The sequence below is a fragment of the Triticum urartu genome, chromosome 7 (genome assembly GCF_003073215.2).
Source record: "Triticum urartu cultivar G1812 chromosome 7, Tu2.1, whole genome shotgun sequence".
Lineage (NCBI taxonomy): Eukaryota > Viridiplantae > Streptophyta > Magnoliopsida > Poales > Poaceae > Triticum > Triticum urartu.
In genome coordinates, this window is record NC_053028.1 from 15,468,450 (window position 1) to 15,492,763 (window position 24,314).

The window sequence follows — 24,314 nt, forward strand, 5'->3', positions numbered from 1 at the left end:
CCTAAGACTAAAACAACAAATGGGCAAGAAATTACCTTCCCCAGAAGAAATTCTGCCGGCCGGAATGAAGTTAGCCGGCCCTTTCCTCTCTGCCGCCAACTGAAGCATATCAGCAAGCTCTTCGTCACCACGACCGAAATCCGCGACGCCGGCGAGCGGCGCTGCACCACAGTCGACTACAAGGCTTGCCAACGTCCGGACCAAGCAGATCCGCCCGCTACGTCGCCACCCGGCAAGGTACTTGCGGATCCATGGTGTCGGCGCTGGCCACTCGCCCACGATTAGAAATCGGCACCCCCGGCCTCCAAAATTGGTGCAGAAGGTCCGGCAGGGGCATGAACTGATAGCAGGGAGATGCGGCGGCGGCCTCGAGGGTGCGGGCTGAAATGTCCTTCACACGCTCGAGTTGGCGGGTTAGGGTAACCAACAGAAAGAGGGGGAGGGGACCATGGATATGGCAGACGCGAGCCGGAATTTGCAGGATCCCGCAAAAAAATTAGCGGACGGCCGAATATACCAGATCTGTTCCGTGTAGAAAAATCGTTACCATCCCGTAGATTGGCGGTTATTATAGCAAACTGGCTGTTTTTGCGGATCTGCTAGAGTTGCTCTTATGGCCTTCTTTTAAATCTTAATTTGATGTTAGTCAAGCTTTTTTTCATGTCTAGTCTTTGCAGTTCTTGCAGGGATGAATGGATAAAATTCATCGTGCAAGAGGTGGACCTAGAGTTGAGGATTGCAAAATACTTTGATGTAACTTTTAAATTGACCTGTTTTTTGTTCCATTTTTGTTTGAACTGATATGCTTTGTGTAGTTTTAATAAATTTGAATCATTTACTTATAAAAACATTGAACTCATATACTTCGTCCACCTTTAATAAAGTCGAATCATTTACTTTAGAAAGACATGAGGGCATAGAGTATATTGTGTAGGATTTCTATTCAACGCTCTTGAAGCCTTCTTAATAGCTCTAGAAGTGAGCTATTAGTTCGTTTTTCTTTAGAACAATTTTTTCGTTAAAAAAATCTACAAAGTATTGTAAAAGACAAGTCTATAAAATAATACAAAGTATATTGTGAAATAAAAAAAATTCACATTCAGAGATGTATAAGCCGTCAGTCCGCCTTGTATCCGGTGGCCTTAGGGCGATGGCGGCGCGATGGATCTTGGCCCTTCCCTGCGGGAGGGCTCTGTTTTCGGTTGTTTATTCACGTTTTTTTAGAGTTTGTGTCCTACTTAGAAAGAAGAGACGGCGCGGCTCCCTGAAGATGGAATAAGGTTCTCCCCTCCTAGCCCCCGTCCCCAGGGTGTGTGGAGGTGTGTCTCCGGTGGATCTGTCATTGGTGGATTTGCTCAGATCTGGTCATAGTTCGTCTATGTTAATGTTTTGTTAGGTTGGATACTTCCGATCTACCGCTACTCTTCATCAGCTGCGGTTGTTCTTCTGCTGCGCTGGTCCTATGGGGCCTTAGCACGACGAATTCCTGACGGTCTACTACAATAAGTTTTGTCTAGCTCCATCGAGGGAGGGGCAATGACGGCGGCGTGCCTTCGGCTTGTTTCAATGCCCGTAGTCGTCGCTAGGTGATCTACGGATCTGTATGTAATTTTTTTTATTTCTGATGTTCGTTGTACTGCCGTGATTGAAGACGAATAGATTGAAACTTTTCTCAAAAAAGTAAATGTACTATGAAAAAGTCACGCAAAAAAATGTATTGCTCGTATGAAAATCTTTCTATATACAAAAGACATATTATTATCTTTTGCATGGATTATGTGGGCCCAGTTTCTTTCTCCTTCAAGATAATTGTGCTTCTAACCTGGCCAGCCACTAGTAGAAAAAGGGCCATTTGTCCCGGTTCGTAAGGCCCATATGTCCCGGTTGTGGAACCGGGACTAAAGGGTCGTTACTAAAACCCTAGGCCTCTAGTCTCGGTTCTTACACGAACCGGGACAGAAGGGCCTCCAACTGGCCGCTACGGCGAGCCCAGGCAGGAGGGCCTTTGGTCCCGGTTGGTGGCACCAACCGGGACCAAAAGACATCCACGCGTCAGCAGCTGGCAGGAGCTGAGGGTTTTTTTTGAAAGGGGGTGGTTTAGGGGTTTTGGGGGTTAATTTAGGTTGTTAGCTAGCTAATAGAGAGAAGTGTCCTCTCTTATCTCCGTTTTTGGTTTACCAACGCTACTACTATGCCTAAACATGGCTTAGATTGAAGTGAAGGCAACATGTGGTGCATGTCGAAAGTAATATTAATCCTAACTTGATCAAGTTTGGATTGTACTAATTTCAACATGCACCACATGCATATTGCCTTCACTTCAATCCAATCCAAGTTCATTTCACTCACTGATATATAATAACTCTTCATGCTCGCATCATGCATCATCATAATAACAAGTCCTATTAATCATCATCATACAACTTTTACTCGTTATTAATAACAAGTCATACGATTATCATCCTCATAATCATCGAACCAACCCTACTTAATTCTTCTTAGCATATGATAATCAGTATTAGGTAGGACCTAAATACCCTCTTTAAGGTAAAATAGCATAAAACAATATAGACCCTGGCTCTCCATTATGGAGAATGGAGATCTTCCTGTCTCCAATTCTTGCGCTTCGCTTCCTTTTGCTTCCAAGAACTTCCTTACGACTGTCCATACATTTTTTCCGTTCTTTGATTAGCATGTCTCCACTTCTTTTAGAAATCCGGTATGGATAGTTGAGATTCGTAGGATGACCTGGATGTATGTTCAAAACATCAAGGCTACCATTCTGATACATCAAATGAAGCACACAATCCATCGGGATTCTTTGTTGAAAAACACAATAATAACTTCATAGTTAGCAATAATGTACTAGTTTTAGAAGTATGCAAAAGAAGCATGGATGTTTTAATAATAAAAAATCTTACCAGGGTATCTCCATGGTAGTTACCGTAGTTCAACACGTGCACTAGTGGCACGTATTGACCATAGTGTTGAGGAGTTTGATTGTAGATATTGTAACTCTCAAGATCAGTACAAAATGCGATCAGATGATTTTTCTTCTGATAAGTTTATTCGGAGCCATCGGTGTAGTGGGTTTTGTCTACCATCTTTCGCACATTCTTTGAAGAATGAAAATAAGCTGTCAATGGAAATAAGCTGTCAACTATTTTGACATAAACAATATAAATTAGTTAATAACTACGTTTGAGAAACTCACATAGAGGTAGAATTGAAGGCGTATCAATGAGGACCCAAATGTCCATATTGTCTTGCTCGATTTCAGGATCACCAAGATACATGATGACAAACATATCCTAATGACAAGCAGATCTTCAAAGAGAACACGTGCGATCCTGCTCCTGCATGTGCATCTTTCATCAAAGTACAGTTTGCGAGACTTGCAATACAACAAGTCAAGATAGATGTGTACTAGCAGCTGCAAACAGATTGAAAACTTGCTGCTCTGAGTCTACGTATGTCGTTATGCCTCTTCAGATTGTTTGCCGGTGTCTATCCGGTTTATATGCAAAGACGCTCTCACCCAACGAAATTAGTATTTGACAGGAGAAACGAATAAATCATGTCACAGATTTCGGAATGGAATAGTACAGTTTGTGCCAACATAAATATGATTAGAAATAAACGCATAAGAGTATAAGACCTTGTGCTGAAAAACCGCAGTTCGGAAAGTCAAAGAAAATCTCAATCTAATATATCATCTTTTTCCATGTCATGTCTTGTAACATTGTTTGACACGAAAAAGGAAAGACACGTCGCTCATACAAAAAGAATAGGGGGTTCGTATAAGCGTCCCCCTTGACCCGGGGTACAAAAGGTGTTGCGGGCGTGCGAGTGTACAAAGTACACAAATACAAAAAAGAAGAAAGGAAAAAAATGTGAGGCCTGCTGGCGCGGCCAAGGGATCAAGCGATCGGGTCTACCGGTTCCCGGGGGCCTCGGAAAGCTCACAGTTAATTACTCCCGCGGATAGTACAGCAGGACACCTCCGATTAAGTTGCGCAGTTGTCGTCTTCGGTCTTCGGTCTTCGCTTCGCGTTCCTCATGCATCGTGGTGGTGTATGTGTGTGGCGGCGGCAGAGTCCGTGTACTGAGTGATACACGCGCCGTCGAAAACGTGGCCTTTGCTCCGGCCATGCCCGCCTACGCCATCTTGCCTCGTCGGCCTTGAGCAGCGTCGATGTGGTTGTTGAAGTAGCATGCATGTTTGGGCTTGGCTTGGAAGTCGTCGATGACATTGTAGATTCGTCAGGAGTGTGAGGGGTATGCCCCGCGGGAGTAGATGTCGATAGAAGAAGAAGGAGTGGATGCACGTGCGACACATGGTGTGCACACATCCGTCGATGACCGCGTACACCGCAGCCAATAGCGGAGGAAGTCGCCACCTTGCACCGCTCGGCACGTGTGACACGTGTTCGTGCCGAAGAAGAGGGAGGCCGCAAGATACGCCTAAGCGTGTCCAGGCCGCAGCCGGATGTTGTCTCCGCCGTCATAGCTACGACGAGTCATCGTTGCTCGTCGAGCGCCACGCCGCCTCCATGGTTACGACGAGTTGTTGTGACTCGTCGAGCGCCGCGCCGCCGTCGATGCGTCGAACGGACCATGTCACCGAGTCCCGGCCAGCCCATGGCGCCTCCATGGACCGGCGAGACAGCGATGAAGGAAACCTCGTGATGCGGCGGAGCCTCGCCCAGGCACCGCGGATGGGTGTAGGTAGAAGGGGTAGCACACTAGATGGCACCGAGTCGAGATGCATGTCGACAAGTCCCGACCAGCCCATGGCACCTCCATAGACCGGTGAGACGGGGCGAGTAAGGCCTTGTGATGCGGCGGCGCCTCGCCCAGGCGCCGCCGATGGTGTAATTAGAAGGAGGCGCACTAGAGTGTGCCGAGTCGAGCGACGTGTGCCGCCGAGTCCCGGCACGATGGTGTTGCCGGCAGACTCGGCGACGTAGGGTGCGCCGGAGACCGCGCACGGTCGGCGGCCCCGGTACGTCGTCTTCATGTGCGGAGAGTGTGCAGGGGGCGCGCGTGGGCGGCAGCCCCGACAAGTTGTCGCCGTCTTCACGGTAGTTCTGGTCTTGCGCGGAGTGCCCCGAGGGACCGCCGGGGGCTGCACACGAAGGGCAACGTCGGCACGCCGTCGCTGGTGGTGAGTCCGGCGTAAAGGGGTAGCCGGGGGCTGCACATGAAGGACAACCCTGATGCGTCGTCACCAGTGATGAGTCTGGCGTGAAGGAGTCGCCGGGGGCTGCACACGAAGGGCAACCCCGGCGCGTCATCGCCGGTGATGAGTCCGGCATGAAGTGTTCGTCCGGAGTTGCACATGAAGGGCAGCCCTGACGCGTCGTCACCGATGATGAGTCCGGCGTGAAGGGGTCGCCGGGGGCTGCACGTGAAAGGCAACCCCGCCGCGTCGTCGCCAGTGATGAGTTCGGCATGAAGTGTTCGCCGGGGGTTGCACATGAAGGGCAGCCCCGGCGCGTCGTCGCCGGTGGTGAGTCCGGCGTGATGGGATCGCCGGGGGCCGCACAAGAAGGGCAACCCCGGCGTGCCGTCTTCAAGAGCATCAAGGGCCAACATCGGCAGCCGGCTCCATCTCTGGCCGTGCGGCCGCAGCTCCAGCCGCCACCATCGGGATGTAGAGAGAAAGGATACAAGAAATTAGTGTCGGTACTCACCTTGGGAAAAGACGACCGGCATGATGTCGATCTTCGTCGGCGGCTCCGATGAGCCTTGCCCGGCTGTGTACGGGAGTCTCGGCCGCCTGCGCGAGCACTCCCGTATGGCGTGTGCGTCGGGAGTAGCCTTGGGCTCCTCCTTCCCTGATGGATCTGCTGGTGGGTAGATGGGTAGATGGATGGATGTGTTGCGTGATGCGTGGAGTGCCTCCTGCATGCGTGAGTTTTCCCCCTCTCGTGATGGATCGATGGCTGTGGTGGTATTTATAGGCAGATGGAAAGAGCTGAGAGCGCTCGCGGTGTTGGCCGTTCGAGCGGCCCGATCTTCCCGTTCAAGAAAAATGTTCAAGTTAGCCTATATCAGCTCTGTGATGTTTATCTCTTCTGACCATCTTGGCGTACACGCCAGTCTACGAGCGGAACACACGTATTTGAGCACGCGCCTCCTTTGCCGGCCGGTATGCGGGTATTCGGGTACGTACTTGTACACCGACATACTGATCACACTCGCGTCGACCGGGCTGTGCGCGCACGCGTTGGCCGCAAAGTCTTGCGCCAAGCCTGTCACGTGCATGTGCCATGCTAATGCACACAAGTGCTAGTACGTGCGCTTTGCCATTGATCTTGTACGTGCCCAGCCATGCATAGTCCATGCAGTTCAATTGCACCCCTACATAAACATACATAGCAACTTGGGCTAGCCAGTAATATACTGCTGATTAGTCAGCCGGCTGCTAACACATTTTCAAGTACTGTATTTGTTTAATTGAGCCGGTGTGAGCATAGCACCGTATATATGTGTGGGCATCTTTGGAACTCACGCATATGCCTATGGACAGTTCCTTGCTCCACACAAATTCATAGGCTCCTCCTCAAGTTATGAGGAAAGGGAGAAAAAGATTTTGGTACAAATTATCATCAAACAACTTTTTATTTCGTACAAAATGTAGTACAAAAATCTTGTCGAACAAACATATGAAAGAATGGGTGCAGCCACAGCATGTGTGTTTCATGGAATCAATCTGTGGAACTTGGATAGCGAGTTCACATTCTCGATTTATAGGGAAATATACATATGTTAGCAGCAACAAATAGAGTTCTCAGTCTTAAAATACAGAGAAGAAACATGTAGATATAGTCTGTGTCAATATGTTCTCATCAAGTTATCCATGTCTAGTAAGAATCGATTGCCATCTTGTTGAGGGGAATCAGCAGTTGCCACTTGATCTGATCAGGCAACATATCTTCAGAGGCCACCAGCAGCTACCAAACTTGAATAGCATTCTGGTGATATAGCCTGTAGGATCTTCCACTTCTCCTCGCAGTTGAATACATATGTGTTCAGAGGCTGACAACACCATGTATCAGAAATTGTAAGTATATGTACAATATGTAGCGAGATAGCTAGAAAAAGGAGTTTGTTTCTGAACTTACTAGTTATGAGTATGATCTCAGTTCACTTCAGATGCCCACGAACTTATCGAGAAACTGCGAGCTTCTGGTTCATGCAGTGTCTTTGGCGACCACTCTGGATTGTTGGGAACTTGGGATGTTTATTATTATGATCTGCAGAAGCATCAGGAATATAGCTCAAGGTTCATCTCCAGGCGTGTGGATATCAGGAAACCTGAATTTGAAAAATGCTTCTGTTCTGAAAGAACAATAATTTCTTTACGCATAAATTATTCTCTTCTTTCTAGCGTATTCACTGAAACTAATGCCAGGAAGCGTCAGGAGTTACCTTGCTCTAGCTGATTCCTTGCTAGCTAGTAACATTCAGCAAATTTTGAACCAATCAGACAGTGCACCATAGTTCCAGCTGCATTATGTGTTGCTCCAGCTTGTCCCATGCTGAGAAAGTCTAGTGTCCTGCAGAGTTTGGTAACCAAAGAAAGCTTCATCAAATTCCACATGCAAAATAGGTGGGTTTAATTTCACACATTCAAGTTTCTAATGGCCAGAGTTTGGTAAACTAATTACACGACAGCTAGCAAATATGTTAGTGCGTAAATTTTGTTTCAGGCACAACTGCTAATGAATAGAAACAGAGGAAGTAGGCGACATCTAGGAAATAAGGTAGTGCATAGAGCCGTTCTGACAGACCCTTGGATGTGTTCAACAAACAAAAACAGGAAGAGGTGAGTGGAAGGTACCAGCAAGAGGTGAGTCGTCATATGAAACAGAGACGAGACGAGACCATCGCCGTTTACAAAGAGGCGTGTGGCATCAGCATGAATTGTAAGTGTAGAGCAGATCATCATGGCTGTTGGAGACAAAAGAAAAAGAGATGAATACTGTAAGTTACAATCAGCACGTGTAGTAGTAGGAGCAGTTATAACATCCATCAGCCAAGAAGAGAAGTTAATTAGCAGACCTGATGACATTCCTCGTCGGCATGACCACCACTTCTGGTTGTGAGCTCTCCCCCGCCGTACAAGTCTCAAGGAGCGAGGATGGTTCGTCTTCATCCTCTGTTTCTGCAACATTGGATCCTTGGATAACATCCCCCAAGTCATGCTCGCTGCGGTCTTTGTTGAGTTGCAGCACGGGATGGTTGGGGTGTGCGTCCACTTCACCTTGCAGAATATCAAGGTTGGCCACTTTGCCCTTGTAACCAAGTGAAATCTGCTCGAGCACTGGAAGGTGAATGATACCAATAATCCCTGATTCCAAATCGCAAACACTGAATTCTAGCAGTTCCATCTGTGGCGAGGCGCCATTCTCGAATCTCACCTCCCTCAGTTCACCAAGCTGCTGAATGGAGAGTTTCCTCAGATTGAGAAATGATCTCGCTCTGAACACTAACTTCTTCCCAAAATAAGCAAATGTGCGCAGACTGAGGAGCATGAGCTTGGGCAGCTCCCCTAGCATTTCCGTTATTTGATCTTCATTTAGTCTGCTCCACCCCAAATGAATCTTCACCAAATGCTTCAGACTGCCAACCCACTCGGGCATCTTCCCTCCAAGTAGTCCGACCAACTTCAACTTATTTAGCAGGGGAGGAGGGGAGGAGACATTATGCAACCACTCGAGTGATCCAACACTATAGTCAAAATCATAGTCAAAATCCAGACTAAGAGAGCGCAGGGAAGAGAGCTTCTCTATGGCGGCACAGAGATACCGTATCTTGCGTTTTTGCTCGGCAAAACTTCCTTTGCCTAGCATGCTCAGTTTTCTTAGCTGAATAAGCTCCCCCAACTCTTTAACTGCTTTCTTGCTGGTTTGTTTGATGTCCACCACCTCTAGTATCTGCAGCTCCTTTAAGTTGCCGATCCCTCTTGGAATCCTCACACCTTCTGTCCTGAACCACCGACTAGATATCCCCATATGTAGCTCAGCAACTAGGTGAGCATGCTCGTCGAGATCAACTAAAGGTGTGCATAGCATGGGCAGGCGCAATGTCTCCATCAAACAATCCATGGGGTAATTTGGACTAAAATAGATGGACTTTGATATTTTGCTACAACGAAGGCTGCGGAGACTATGAAGTTCACAGATCCCAATTGGCAGTGCTGTGATATAACTATTTCTAATATCCAAGTTTTGCAAACCTCGTAATCTCCGAATAGACTTTGGAAGTGCATATATATATGTATCTCCAGGAAAGCTCACATATTTCAAATGGTACAGCAACCCAATGTTGTTTATATCTTTTTGTCTAATTTTAAACTGTGTATTCTTCAGATCCAAGGCTCTAAGCATCCTCATGTTGCTTGAACAAACTGAAGGTGATGACTCCGTGGGTCTCTCACCAAACATTGTTAATGACCGAACATGGCTCCAATCCATGCCAATATTTTGGCCCTTGCTACCATGGTATGCTACATGACGGAAATTCCCCTCTATTATACTGGATTCACTATCTCCCACCAGGTGCACAAAGTTTTCATCTCGAGAAATTGAGACCATTACATCACGCATGATATCATGGACCCGGCAGCTCTTAACAACTCCTTCTATGTTCACTTTTGATGGTTGAATCATGTTTCGGTTGATTAGCTCATTGAAATAACCTATTCCAACATCCTCAACATTAACTCCACCACTAGCTCTCACAAACCCCTCTGATATCCATCTATCAACCAAACGTCTTCTCCTGATTTCAAAATCCTCCGGAAAGATGCTTAAGTATAGGAAGCATGATTTAAGATGAGATGGCAAGTGGTTGAAACTAAGAGTGACCATCCTCCTCATTGCTTCAAGGCTTGGGTTAGTCTCAAGCTCCGAGGGAATCTGGTCATAAATACTCTCCCACATTTCTACCACTTTGGTAGCAAGCAAACCTCCTATGGTTAGTATAGCCAATGGTAAACCACCACACTTATTAACTATTTTGGAGATCACATTCCGCATCCTTTCATCACTTTCTGTTTCTGTGTGTGTTTTCCCAATCTTTTTCAGTAGCAAATTTGTGGCTTGATCTATCTGTAGGTGTTTAAGGTGGTAAATAAGCGATTTGGAAGTACACTGCTGAGCTAGGCCAATATCTCGTGTTGTTACTATTATCCGGCTACCTTTGATGTTAGTAGCTGGAAAAGCAATATCTTTGATCCACCCCCATGCATCAGTGGTCCACAAGTCATCAAGAACAATAAAGTACCTCTTCTCCTGTAGCATTTCCCTAAGGTAGCTGGCGAGATCATCTACTTGCACCGTCTTCCCCTCAAGTTCCTTCAAACGCTTCTTCAGTTCTTCATTTCCGAAAAGTTGCATGATCATATCCTTGAGCATCTCTATCTTGGAAAATGTCTGCGAGACTGTGATCCAAGCCCGACAAGAAAACTTATTCACAATATCTTCCTTACTTTCAAATGCCTTCCTGGCAAGAGTAGTCTTTCCTAAACCACCCATGCCAACAACAAATACCACCTTGGCTGTACCATCTTCAGTCTTGACATCCATCAACTTAATTAACTCTTTCTTCGGCTTAGAAAAGCCAACAAGTTCTGCTTCATCAATGTTGCTAGCCGAGTGATTGCGGACATCTTCCATGTGAGAATCCATGTCACCAATGGTGTTGGAGGCCGCCGCCTTGATCAAGTTGTAGCGTGTGTTCCTGATGCTTACTTCTTCAACTCTTGTTTTGAGATCACGGATCTGTATGGCAATCCGATGGCGATCTTTGAGCTTCATGAGCCGACGTAACAAGCTTTGGCTTCCAACATGCACCATGAAGTCACTGAGGCAATCTTCAATGTTGTATGACAGATCCCTTACTTGTTTTGCCCACACCTTCAGGAGCACATCTTTCTTGTTTATTGATTCAGCGACCTCCAGGAATGCCTCCATCGTCTCGAGCTCGTCTTTAATGAACCTACCAAACCCGTGTTCAAAAGAGAATTAGATCAACACTAACCGGTGCCATTCACCAGCTGATGGAATGCAACACTGCATCTCTAAATTAACAGATACGAAGGCAGCTATCACCGGAGTTCAATCATTAATTTTGACCAGTGAGACTAGCTAGCTACGAATACTTTTGAGAGCACAAATAAAAATAAAATTGGAGGATATTCATGGTGGAGTGATCTTAACAAATTAAGCGGCAGCTAGAGATGATGTGAATGTTAATGCATACCAGATATCCTTTCGGACGCCGACGAGGAGGCCCACCTCAGCGGCAGCGGCAGAAGCAGCCACCCTGATGGCGCCCCTCACCATGGACCTCGCCATGCTCACCACCGTCTCCGCCATCTCCGGCAGCAGGCACCGTACGAGTCTCTCGCAACCGAGTTGAGATCTCAGAATCTCCGGGTGTGCTGATGACTTGGTAGGTGAAGCAAGCAAAGCAAGCTAGACTGACTAAAGCTCTGCAGCACTCTTTTCCGTTGTATACAGAGAGTACAGCCTGCCACCGATTAATGTATAATTGTAGTGGTTCAAACAACTAAGTATATGGAGTGCAGCGTTAGTTGAGGAGAAGCATCAAGTCATGTGCATTAGCACGAGTCCCGGGCCCCCCGGTAATTAAATTAGTGGATGATTACAGTAGTGGCTCAGACAAGTCTACGGAGAGGAGGTGCAGCTGCGTCCAAAGGCACCAGTCAGTGTAATAGAGACGGCATCAAGTCGGTCAAATCCTCGAAAACGATGGCATGACAACCAATGCACACGGCACAACGAACGCTGCTCCCTTGCATTTTGCAACGAAACCGTCTAAAATTAACAGTTTTGCTAAGTCTCAGTCAATTGAGACCTAGCCACACCCTAGATATAATGATGGCAGCAGCAGCAAACGTACTAGCTATATGATAACAATTAACAATGCAAGCCTCTACTGAAAGTTTCTGCACGTAGGAGCAAGACAGATAAATCTAGTTAGCATACATACTGTGCCGTAAGATTTGCGTACATGTATATTTATTAGAATGGTTTGAGCCTTTAAAATATTGTTTCCGTTTATTATTTTTAAACGAGCTCCCTGAATTCTCTTATGAAATATCTGAAAGTTGTCAACGAAATAGCTTGAAGCCTTCTATGAAATTTCATGAACAAATTTTCTGATTATTTTATCTCTTATGGTCTGTTTGGAGTTTGTGGTGAATTTCTAAATGTTAACTACATATGTTTTGAAAGTCCAGGTCAGCAAGCTGAGCTTCCATAATCCGTGAAAACTACTTGGCGAAATTTCTAAGAACTTAAGAACTTAGTAAAATGATAATTGAAGATTTATTTTCTGCACATGTAAGGACGTGGTCACATGTGCGTTGACACGTTCCAATACATCTTTTGTCGAGAAAAGCTGTTGCCCCAAAATAAATAGCCACCACAGAATATCTTATTAGAACTATAGATATATTCCTCTAATCATATGATGGCAAACGAATTGACAGGGCAACCATCAAGGTGTTGTTTAGCTTGCAACTTGCTTATTTTCTTAAACAATCAGCCGGGTCCACCTTAACCACTATGATGACATGCATGATTGGAATATGCCCCAAACGACAAAATGATCGTGCATATAGAAGGAAAGTATATCAAGACTTGTGATCCGAAGCTACATCGATTTTTTTGATCCCTAGCGATTCTCCCCATATCGCAGCTTTTTTACGCAAAAAAATTTAAAAGAACGCACACCAGAGTCAAACACAAGACCTCAGGCGTCCATCCCCAGCTCAACAACCACCTGAGCTAACACCTCATTGCAATTAAGTCATGCGTTAGTTTGACTTTTACTACCATCTATAACGTCAGACAAGCTTCAAAAATATCTGACTCATTATAGAATTCGAGTACATATTTGAAAGAGAAAATCGCCTCACAACTAAATTGAACGGTCGGACCAAATCAAATAATAAACTAACCAATTTTTGGACATTTCTTTACTATGTATAAGTAGTACAGGAAACATGCTTTCCCAGTTTTTTCCTTGGATTTTTGTACTGGACAATTTTCGCGAACGGATATATGGTGTCTCCATGACCCTCATGTTATACTAGTTATCTAGAACTTATCGGGGGGATGTTACTACACTTATTTTAACTGAAACAAAAGTTATCGGGGTGTTCATATGTAAGTTATCAGATATGTGAGGTGTAAAATATCCTGCAATTTACAGAAGAGTTATCGTGGTACATTTTTAATTAAAAAATCCCCGATTCAAAATTATCAGGGGGCTTGTGCATAAGTTATCACGTCTGTAATGCGTAAAGAAAACCATGCTTTTTATACAAAACTTGTCGGGATATATTTTCAACAACTTTTTTCCGAGGGTCAAAAAGGTTACCATGGTATTCGTACATGAGTTATCGGCTGCGCGCTATGTAATTTACCGTGCTATTTACACATATGTTATCGAGGGTATCTTTTCAATGATTTTTTCTCTGGTTCAAAGTTATCATGTTGTTTGTACCTAATTTAGCAGGTCTATAGTTTGTAACTTACCACGCTACTTACACAAAACTTATCATATGTATGTTTCAACAATTTTTATCCACTAGATCAAAAGTTACCACGGTGTTTGTCCATAATTTATCAGGTATGCGGTGCGTACTACAATGCTATTTACATAGAACTTAGCGGGGTTTTGTTTTGAACAATTTTTACTTATCATAGAACTTACCTCGCCATGCTCACCACCGTCTCCGCCATCTCCGGCAGCAGGCACCGTACGAGTCTCTCGCAACAGAGTTGAGATCTCAGAATCTCCGGGTGTGCTGATGACTTGGTAGGTGAAGCAAGCAAGCAAGCTAGACTGATTACAGCTCTGCTGCACTCTTTTCCGTTGTATACAGAGCGTACAGCCTGCCACCGATTAATGTATAATAGTACGCGATTAAAGCGGATCTGATCACGTGCATTACACAGTAGTGGTTCAAACAACTAAGCCTATGGAGCGCAGCGTTAGTTGAGGAGATGCATCAAGTCATGTGCATTAGCACGAGTACCCGGGGACGCGGTAATTAAATTAGTGGATGATTACAGTAGTGGCTCAGACAACTCTACGGAGAGGAGTGCAGCGTGCGTTCAGAGGCACCAGTGAGTGTAATAGAGATGGCATCAAGTCGATCAAATCCTCGAAAATGACGGCATGACAACCAAGGCACATGACACGACGAAAGCTGCAACGATTCAGACTAAAACTAAACGACATATTTCAATACTTTCATGTTAATTAAGAGACTAGAACTGTGAAGTCTGAAGAACAACCAGTTGGCCTGTTCAAAACAAATGAACAAAGAAAAGGCCCAGCTGAAAATCACTAGTACCAGAGAAGATGAAACTGTAAAATATGTTGACGCCGCCTCTCGCAGCGCCGCTTTTCTTTTACCTCGAGCTTCCTCGCACAACTCTTCTGAGGTTTAATTGATATCAGAGCGTGTGAAAACATGTAGCCACTGTGATTTTCACGGGGAGACAAGGCAAAGCCAGCTTTCTCCTTGATGAAGTGTGTGTGCGTGTGAGTTTCCATGGTGTGTGTTCTTGTGTTCTTGAGAGAAGAAGAGAGAAACCTCAAGAGAGTTGTGCGAGGCAGCTCGAGGTAGAAGAAAAGTGGCGCTGCGAGAGGCGGCGCCAACAATTGGCATCAGAGCCTCGTCGATCCGATGCGGCGACGGCGGCGCGGCCGACTCCATGTGAGGTGGAGGACGGCGCCACGAGGTGGAGGCTGCCGGTGGCGCGATGTTGTCGGCGGCCGGTTGCGGTGCGATGCCGCGAGACGAAGATGGCGTGGTCCACGTCAAGAAGTGGCCGCTGTTAGCGGCAAGTCGGCATGGTGATCGGCGCCGCGATGGCGTCATCGCCGACAATATTGTGCGTGGTGCTCGACGTTGCGATGGCGTCGTCCACGACAAGGAGGTGTTCGGCGCTGTGATGCTGCGCGAACATGTGGTTGCGGTGGGATGCCACTAGGAGGAGAAGGTGGTGCTAGGCTGCCACGACGACGGTGCGAGGCCGTTACAAGGAGATGCGGTGCGATGCCGCAAGATGATGATGGTGTGGTGATCGGCGTCGCGAGGACGTCATCCCCGACAAGATGGTGACCGGCGCTGAGACAGCGTCGGTGGCGGCGAGTGGTCGGCTGCGGTGTTGTGATGGCATCGTCAAGTGGCTGCGGGTGATCCGCATCGAAGAGTATGATATCAAGATTAGGGGGTGAATGTTAGCACTAATCTTGATATTATTATATCAGCATTTTAGTTTGGTCTTTCGTGTTGCATCGAAGCATCATCGGTGTCGGGTTGGAGCATTTCCGGGGCGCCGGTGTTGCATCGAAGCATCATCGGTGTTGTGTTGGAGCATTGCCGGGCCGCCGGAGCATCGCCGGTGCTGCATCGAAGCATCATCGGTGTTGTGTTGGAGCACCGGATCGCTGGAGCATCGCCGTGCTGCAACGAAGTTGGAGCATTGCCGGACCGCTGGAGCATCGCCGGTGCTGCAACGAAGCATCATTGTTGTTGTGTTGGAGCATTGCCGGGCCGTCGGAACATCGCCGGTGCTGCAACGAAGCATCATCGGTGTTATGTTGGGGCATTGCAGGGCCGCCGGAGCATCGCCGGTGCTTCAGTGGAGCAACACCAATGCGTCAAGGGATGGTCGTGGCAGTGTCAGTTGTGGCAACCTGGCGCTGCACCTGTGGCCGTGCATGGCGAGCTCGTGGGGGTTTTCCTATGAGATGACCTGTGACAGGGCCGACCCAACCTGAAGAAACGAGGGCGCTGTGCACGTGGCCGATAGCTAGCTGGTCTAGAGATCGAACGATCCAAACCAATCCAAATCAACGGCTGGCAAGGCGGTTTAAAAATCCCTAACATCAGCCGGTTTACGGCTAGCAGTGGCCTTGATTTATTCAAGAAACAGCAACTCGGATCGAACACAGTGCACGCATGCACACCGTCGTGAAAACAGGGTGACTTGACGACGAGACACTAACGACCGAATTGATCACAAGGCGAGCACAGCAGCGGCAGTGGAACGACGGGCGAAACCATGACGACGCGACCTCTAGTTAGTTGACGGCATGGTGAGCGAAGCATTCCACTTTGGATAAAGCACCGATGTGATGTACTCCTCCACCTTGTCCACCACAGTCAGCAGGGCAATGACCGGCTTGGCGGCCCTGAACCGCCCCGTCCAGGCGGCAAGCTTTGGTGTCCTCGCTGCGTCTAGGAACGGCGGCATGCCAGCAAGGCGGCCTATTGCTTCGAACCAGGGAATATAGCACCCGAGCGCGATGTCCAGGAACCCGATGGAGCCACCACCGAAGAACGGCGCCTCCGCCTCGCCTTCTTTGGAACACTCCGCCAAGGCGGCCTCTAGGAGCCCGAACGCTGTCAAGGTCTCCTCCACCTTGTCAGCTCTTTCCTGCTGCTTCGCCGTATTGAGAATGCCGATGCACGAAGGGAACATCTGCGTCAACAAAATGGCGCCCGTGTGATGCAACTTCAATTCTTGAAGCTCAAACTAGCTAGATGAGAGGGAAGGGGACAAACCATGTTATCGATATAGTCGGCCCAGAAGCGGGCAACGGCGCGGCGGTAGGGGTCGGTGGGGAGGATGGAGGCGCCGTTGCCGGGGAATGCGTCGTCAAGGTACTCCACGATGATCAGCGACTCGCAGATGGGCCTGCCGCCGTGGATGAGGACGGGCAGCGTCTTGTGCACGGGGTTGGACGCGAGGAGTAGGTCGCTCTTGCACCCGGGGTCCTCGGGGAGGTAGTCGTAGGGCAGACCCTTCATGGCAAGCGCCATCTGGACGCGGATGGCGTATATGCTCACGCCGCTCAGCGGCACCAGCAGCTTCAGCCCTTGCTCTTGAGCGCCGGACATGATTGTCGTTGAAGGATGTCTGTACTGTACGTGTTAATGGCGTGTATATGAAATGCCTCCCGCGAGAAACGGTGCTGTGGGTTACTAGCAGACGGACACACACTTGAGAGAGGAGAACACGTTGGAGTACGAGTTTTGTGAAGCTCAAATGGATTGCTTTGCATTGGCTTGCTTCTACAACGCTGGGCATCGGCCGTTTTTATTGCTGTACAAAAACGACTGTAGCACCTGCCTTGGGCAGCAAGGGGTAGATGACTTGCCAGTCAAGGTGATTTGAATTTGGCAGCCATACTATGTCATGCATGACGTGAGCTGGAGTAGACACTACATGATTTACTACCTACACTATCTAGCCAGAGAGGGACAGGCCGAATCCGAGTATCCGACAGATATCTGGGAGGAATTTTCTCTGCGTGCCCAACTTGTGCACTGAAATGAGACTAGGTGCATCGGATAGGCAGTGCTTGGCAAGTAGTGCTTCCTTCCACCCTAGTTGGGCGTTGGCTTCTTGCTGATAACCTCAAGCAAATGCGCCAACTTGCATCCTGTCTTGATCCTGCGATGCTTCAACTTGCGAAATTTTCTACAACTTGACAACACAAGGCTGCTTCAAACTTTTCTTTGGAAAATGAGGCTTTCCACCCCATATTTTAGGTACTGCCATGGTAAGCTGGAAGACGCTTTCGTCTGCCTCAAAGCCACAACCATACAAAAAATAATAATACAAAAATTGAAAGAATGTAAAAGGAGGCGTGGCACCACGCTGTCACAAAAGTAGCGAGGCAAGAGGTCTCGACAACCTGTGAAGAACATCATCCTACACAGCTTCTTGCCAACCGGTCACCAAGCTAATAAAGAATTTGTATTTTAGAGATCAATCACCGTGACCGTTTAGTAGTAGAATTCTTTTGGCGAATATACCAAGAATTGACATCTTCTCATTGATAGTTAGGAGAAAACAATACGAGGCGCCATAACAAGTGTGGGTAAGAACACAATAGAGGAAAACACCACAATCCTAAACTCACCTAGCCCGACCTTCTGCCGAGAAAGACAAGGAAACGAGACACATCACACCTAGAACGCATCATGACCAACGGGAGGACCTCCGACGTGCCCCCAAAACTCCAGCACGTACGGAATCAATATACCCCCCAGCTTGAGCGCCTAGAGAGACGGCAAGTGGGTTGCAGGACCCAGCAAGGCGGAAGAAGGAGACAATGGAGGAAGGGTCGACGATTTCGTACGTTGTGCCCCAGATGCCCAAGCCTTGAGAAGCAGCCCAAACCAAGCATGGCAACCAACATCTTCCATTCCATGACCAAAGACTTCACGAGCAACCAAGACAACGCCATTAAGTAGGGGATGACGCTACAACGCTGCCTTTGTCCAATCTGATGAACTAGACCTATGGTTTGCCCCGGTGCGTGAAGAGTCGCACAGAGAAATGCCTTTGGCAGTGCCTCCAAGATGGGGACGACACCTGCAGGTGTTCCCACTGCCAACATCGGCAAGCCGAGCAGAGATTTTGCCCCGACATGTGACCGAGCATTTCTAAAAATCAACGAATCAGGATTCAAAGATAAGGAAGCCAAATTGCCGACTGGAACCACCAACGCAGGGAGGAGAGCACGACTGGCTGTGCATATTTAAGCAAGGAGTACCAACACTAACTATTGACAGTTTTGTTTATAGATATCAAATATTCCTGTTCTACACATACAGCCAAACTTGTTCTAAGATACTCATATCAGAGTGCAGTTTGTGAGTTTGAATTTTTTTTCCTCGCATTTCTGGCATTTTTCCCTGAGCGCGTGTAACAGTAACAAAAAAATTCCATGCGGATAGGCGTGAATTAATAAGCTGCTCATTCTGTCGAGGTTCGGCTTGTTCAGCTCGAGTTGTTAAGCTTGTTAAGCTTATCGAGCAAAAAAAAACATAGTTCAGTTCTCTGTTCTTTAGAGCTCATTAAACTCATGAGTGCTCGTTGATAGACTACACTGTATTATGGCCTATGGGATGAGAGCGTGGGTGTGATTTTTACGAAGGAATATGGTAACTACATGAGGAGGTGCACTAGTTTAATCCCTCCAATGGGCTGGGCTAGGTCGATTAGATTAATAAATGGGTTGAGGTGCCACGAAATGTTGTCACATAAGATAATAATATGTGTTTGTGTTGTACTAATGTGTTTAATGAGTTGCCTGTGAAACTCATTAGCTCGTTCGTTAAGCTCGTTACATTATGTGAGCTGAAATAAGTGATTGCCTTTGTTCATTAACGTCAGTTGTACAAGCTTAACGAGTTGAGCTAGCACTCATGAGCTACGAGTTTTTTATTTAGCTTTCATGTTTTTATTTATATTTTTGAAAACATGTTCAACGATGCTAGACACATAAAAAATGTTCCATTTTTCAAAAAATAATCCAGAATATTTTAAAATAATTTAATCATAAAATTGCTAGAATTTTTAAAAAACCTTTTTTCAAATTTGTTCACCAATTCAAAAAATGTTCAGACATTTTGTGTTTTCAAAAAATATTTGCATTTCAAAAAAAAGTCTGGAACATAAAAAATAATAGCATCTTTCATGAAATATTCAGAATTTCAAAAAGTGTTACCATTTTATAATATCATTCAAACTTTTAAAACATCATGTTTTAAATAAAGATAGGGGATTTCTAAAACTGTTAGTGTTTCTTAAAAATTGTTCCTGTTTTAAACTTTGTTCAAACAAACAAAAAATGTACTTTTATGGAAAATGTATCGGAATTTAAAAAAAAATCATGTTTTATTATAAAATATCAAGAGTTGTTTGTCTGTTTCAAAAAAGGGTTTGTATTTCAACTTCATTTCATTTTTGAGAAATGTTGATAAATTTTAGAAAAGTTGGATTTAAAAAAAATGTTTTCTGAAAATGGGCAGCACAAGTACAGTTGCCTGGATGCTACATTGTTGTGCTCGAATAGTTCAAAAATCGCATTTCTAAAATTACAGTGGCCTGCTTGCAGCCTCTAATGGGACGGCCCAATGGCGGTCGCCAAGTGCTTCGTAGCTCTGTTTGACAAGAATTGCGTCAAATAGTTGTTCCTGACTCTTACAAGTAGTGCCGGCAAGTCTTATTTGGCGCGTTGGTCGCTGGTTAGTGACCACGCCTGCAACCATCAGCTCCTCACACATACATTTTTGGGCCGGCCCAACTAGGTTTCTCCCAGCTTTGGGAAGGTTCAGACCAGTATTTTTGTTTGATTTTTCTGATTTTTTTCCATTTCTGTTCTTTCCTCTCTTTTTTATTCCCAATTCTCTTTTCTATTTTCATGTTCTTTTTTCTTTTCGTATATTTTATTTTGATTCCTTTTCATTTTTTGACCATAGTTTTCTAAAAAAAAATATTGTTTTGAAATCCTGAATATTTTTTGAAATAATGAACATGTTTTGTATTCGTGAAGATTTTTTGAGTAATCATAAACATTTAATAATTGTGTGTACTTTTTAAAAAATGGATAAATTTATTGAATTCATGAAGATTTTTTCTGAAATTCGGGGGCACTAGACATCATGATGGACCGGACAACCGGTACACATGACATAGCTTTTGTCAAGTGGTGACCGGATTTCTGGTGTTTACTAGACATCCGGACCGTACCACTATTGCTCTAGATAGGGTGTTGACCAGACGTCTGGTCCAGATGGCTTCGCTTCTGTTGAAGGGGTATCGGATTTACGGTGGCTAGATGTCAGACCGGACATCTGCTGCGTACCAGACATCCGGTGGCAACTTAAATGGTTCACTGGGTTTACGCAACCTTACATAATAGTGTTTCTTGAAGTATAAGACTAGGGCTTTTGGCATGTGTATGCATGTTTATATTTGCATAGGAAAGAAGTGGATTAAGCATATGACATGACAATGGAATATGTTAGCAACCCTGAGCATGTGCTTATCTTTTGCGAACCCCATCTACCCCCTCTTAATGGTGCGGGATCTCTATACTAAAGAGTAAACCGACAAAGGTTACACCTATATACCTTTGTTTCTCCATTCTTGAGCCATATTCATTTAAATGGGTTGATGATCCACACAAAAATGATCCCATATGGACTAAAACCTATGATACACTCAGTGAACATGATTAGTCCCATGCATGTATACTGTCAGCAACATTAAAACATACTTAAGGGCAAGATTGCATTTTCAGGGGTGTATTCCGAGACAAAGTACATAGAGTGATCTTAACCTTTTCTTCTCTTAGGGTTAGCGACTCACGTGGCCCTTCAAAATCTATGAGGTTATTCCATTTTGTTTATGTATGCTTTTTTTTGGTAGCAGACCCATGGAGAAATAACATGAAGCGACCATCAAATCTGGACATTTGTTTTTAGACAATACTACTATTTTTTATCTAGAAAAGCCAAGAACAATGTAGATGCACACATGTACGCGCACCAACACCTCACACACCTATTCACACAACTTCTACTAAGCGGAGTCTTGGAGTTTCAATATTCACAAGTTGCCACAGGCGTCTCAAGGAATGCCTACAATTTGTGAAGGAAATATGCCCTAGAGGCAATAATAAAGTTATTATTTATTTCCTTATATATCATGATAAATGTTTATTATTTATGCTAGAATTGTATATATTAACCGGAAACATAATACATGTGTGAATACATAGACAAACAGAGTGTCACTAGTATGCCTCTACTAGACTAGCTCGTTGATCAAAGATGGTTATGTTTCCTAACCATGAACAAAAGAGTTGTTATTTGATTAACGAGATCACATCATTAGATGAATGATCTGATTGACATGACCCATTCCATTAGCTTAGCACCCGATCGTTTAGTATGTTGCTATTGCTTTCTTCATGACTTATACATGTTCCTATGACTATGAGATTATGCAACTCCCGTTTGCCAGAGGAATACTTTGGGTGCTACCAAACGTCACAACGTTACTGGGTGATTATAAAGGAGCATTACAGGTGTCTCCATAGGTACATGTTGGGTTGGCGTATTTCGAGATTAGGATTTGTCACTCCGATTGTCGGAGAGGTATCTCTGGGCCCTCTCGGTAATGCACATCACATAAGCCTTGCAAGCATTGCAACCAATGAGTTAGTTGCGAGATGATGTATTACGGAACGAGTAAAGAGACTTGCCGGTAACGAGATTGAACTAGGTATTGGATACCGACGATCGAATCTCGGGCAAGTAACATACCGATGACAAAGGGAACAACGTATGTGAAGGAAATATGCCCTAGAGGCAATAATAAAGTTATTATTTATTTCCTTATATATCATGATAAATGTTTATTATTCATGCTAGAATTGTATTAACCGGAAACATAATACATGTGTGAATACATAGACAAACAGAGTGTCACTAGTATGCCTCTACTAGACTAGCTCGTTGATCAAAGATGGTTATATTTCCTAACCATGAACAAAAGAGTTGTTATTTGATTAACGAGATCACATCATTAGATGAATGATCTGATTGACATGACCCATTCCATTAGCTTAGCACCCGATCGTTTAGTATGTTGCTATTGCTTTCTTCGTGACTTATACATGTTCCTATGACTATGAGATTATGCAACTCCCGTTTGCCGGAGGAACACTTTGGGTGCTACCAAACGTCACAACATTACTGGGTGATTATAAAGGAGCATTACAGGTGTCTCCAAAGGTACATGTTGGGTTGGCGTATTTCGAGATTAGGATTTGTCACTCGGATTGTCGGAGAGGTATCTCTGGGCCCTCTCGGTAATGCACATCACATAAGCCTTGCAAGCATTGCAACCAATGAGTTAGTTGCGAGATGATGTATTACGGAACGAGTAAAGAGACTTGCCGGTAATGAGATTGAACTAGGTATTGGATACCGACGATCGAATCTCGGGCAAGTAACATACCGATGACAAAGGGAACAACGGTATGTTGTTATGCGGTCTGAACGATAAAGATCTTCGTGGAATATGTAGGAACCAATATGGGCATCCACGTCCCGCTATTGGTTATTGACCGGAGACGTGTCTCGTCATGTCTACATTGTTCTCGAACCGTAGGGTCCGCACGCTTAACGTTACGATGACAGTTATTATGAGTTTATGCATTTTGATGTACCGAAGTATTGTTCGCAGTCCCGGATGTGATCATGGACATGACGAGGAGTGTCGAAATGGTTGAGACATAAATATTGATATATTGGAAGCCTATATTTGGACATCAGAAGTGTTCCGGGTGAAATCGGGATTTTACCGGAGTACCGGGAGGTTACCGGTACCCCCCGGGAGCCATATGGGCCTTAATGGGCTTTAGTGGAAAGGAGAAAGGGGCAGCCCAAGGTGGCCGCGTGCCTCCCCCCTCCCCCAGTCCTATTAGGACTAGGAGAGATGGCCGGCCCCCCTCTCTCTCTTTCCCCCTCGGGGAATCCTAGTCCAACTAGGATTGGGGGGGGGGGGGAGTCCTACTCCCGGTAGGAGTAGGACTCCTCCTGCGCCCTCCTCCTGGCCGGCGGCCCCCTCCCCCTTGGCTCCTTTATATACGGAGGCAGGGGGCACCTCTAGACACACAAGTTGATCATTGAGATCGTTCCTTAGCCGTGTGCGGTGCCCCCTGCCACCATATTCCACCTCGATTATATTGTAGCAGTGCTTAGGCGAAGCCCTGCGACGGTAGAACATCAAGATCGTCACCACGCCGTCGTGCTGACGGAACTCCTCCCCGACGCTTTGCTGGATCGGAGCCCGGGGATCGTCATCGAGCTGTACGTGTGCTAAGAACTCGGAGGTACCGGAGTAACGGTGCTTAGATCGGTCGGATCGGGAAGACGTACGACTACTTCCTCTACGTTGCATCAACGCTTCCGCAGTCGGTCTGCGTGGGTACGTAGACAACACTCTCCCCTCTCGTTGCTATGCATCACCATGATCTTGCGTGTGCGTAGGAATTTTTTTGAAATTACTGCGTTCCCCAACAGTGGCATCCGAGCCTAGGTTTTATGGTTTGATGTTATTTGCACGAGTAGAAGACAAGTGAGTTGTGGGCGATATAAGTCATACTGCCTACCAGCATGTCATACTTTGGTTCGGCGGTATTGTTGGACGAGACGACCCGGACCAACATTACGCGTACGCTTACGCGAGACCGGTTTCCCCGACGTGCTTTGCACATAGGTGGCTTGCGGGCGACTGTCTCTCCAACTTTAGTTGAACCGAGTGTGGCTACGCCCGGTCCTTGCGAAGGTTAAAACGGAGTATATTTGACAAACTATCGTTGTGGTTTTGATGCGTAGGTGAGATTGTTTCTTGCTTAAGCCCGTAGCAGCCACGTAAAACATG

General features: G+C 45.9%; 2 protein-coding genes across 4 annotated transcripts; both read right to left on the reverse strand.

Annotated features, from left to right (window-relative positions):
- Positions 1-6,608: 6,608 nt before the first annotated feature.
- Positions 6,609-15,790, reverse strand: LOC125520548 (disease resistance protein RPM1-like). 3 transcript variants are annotated; one of them, XM_048685502.1, is made up of 7 exons: positions 13,759-15,790; positions 11,275-11,361; positions 8,071-11,010; positions 7,850-7,959; positions 7,438-7,565; positions 7,131-7,262; positions 6,609-7,044 (listed from the first exon to the last, which is right to left on the reverse strand). In XM_048685502.1, the coding sequence occupies exons 1-4, from the start codon at positions 13,785-13,787 to the stop codon at positions 7,923-7,925; spliced, it is 3,093 nt and encodes a 1,030-aa protein (XP_048541459.1). In that variant the 5' UTR covers positions 13,788-15,790; the 3' UTR covers positions 6,609-7,044; positions 7,131-7,262; positions 7,438-7,565; positions 7,850-7,922. The 3 variants fall into 3 exon arrangements, with proteins under 3 accessions (XP_048541459.1, XP_048541458.1, XP_048541460.1); XM_048685501.1 differs by lacking the exon at positions 13,759-15,790 and having other exon boundaries at positions 11,275-11,596; XM_048685503.1 differs by lacking the exon at positions 13,759-15,790 and having other exon boundaries at positions 7,131-7,347; positions 11,275-11,596.
- A 141-nt stretch (positions 15,791-15,931) lies between these two features.
- Positions 15,932-17,155, reverse strand: LOC125520550 (probable glutathione S-transferase GSTU6). The gene is made up of 2 exons (XM_048685504.1): positions 16,628-17,155; positions 15,932-16,544 (listed from the first exon to the last, which is right to left on the reverse strand). Exons 1-2 carry the CDS (start codon positions 16,961-16,963, stop codon positions 16,140-16,142), a joined length of 741 nt encoding a protein of 246 aa, XP_048541461.1. The 5' UTR covers positions 16,964-17,155; the 3' UTR covers positions 15,932-16,139.
- Between the last annotated feature and the right edge of the window lie 7,159 nt (positions 17,156-24,314).

Coding starts and splice junctions, on each gene's coding strand:
- LOC125520550 (XM_048685504.1), bottom strand. CDS start 16,963: ATGTCCGGCGCTCAAGAGCAAGGGCTGAAGCTGCTGGTGCCGCTGAGC. Junction 16,545..16,627: donor CCGACTATATCGATAACATG/GTTTGTCCCCTT, acceptor TTGTTGACGCAG/ATGTTCCCTTCGTGCATCGG.
- LOC125520548 (XM_048685502.1), bottom strand. CDS start 13,787: ATGGCGGAGACGGTGGTGAGCATGGCGAG. Junction 11,011..11,274: donor GGCGTCCGAAAGGATATCTG/GTATGCATTAAC, acceptor CGGGTTTGGTAG/GTTCATTAAAGACGAGCTCG. Junction 7,960..8,070: donor CCGACGAGGAATGTCATCAG/GTCTGCTAATTA, acceptor TGTCTCCAACAG/CCATGATGATCTGCTCTACA.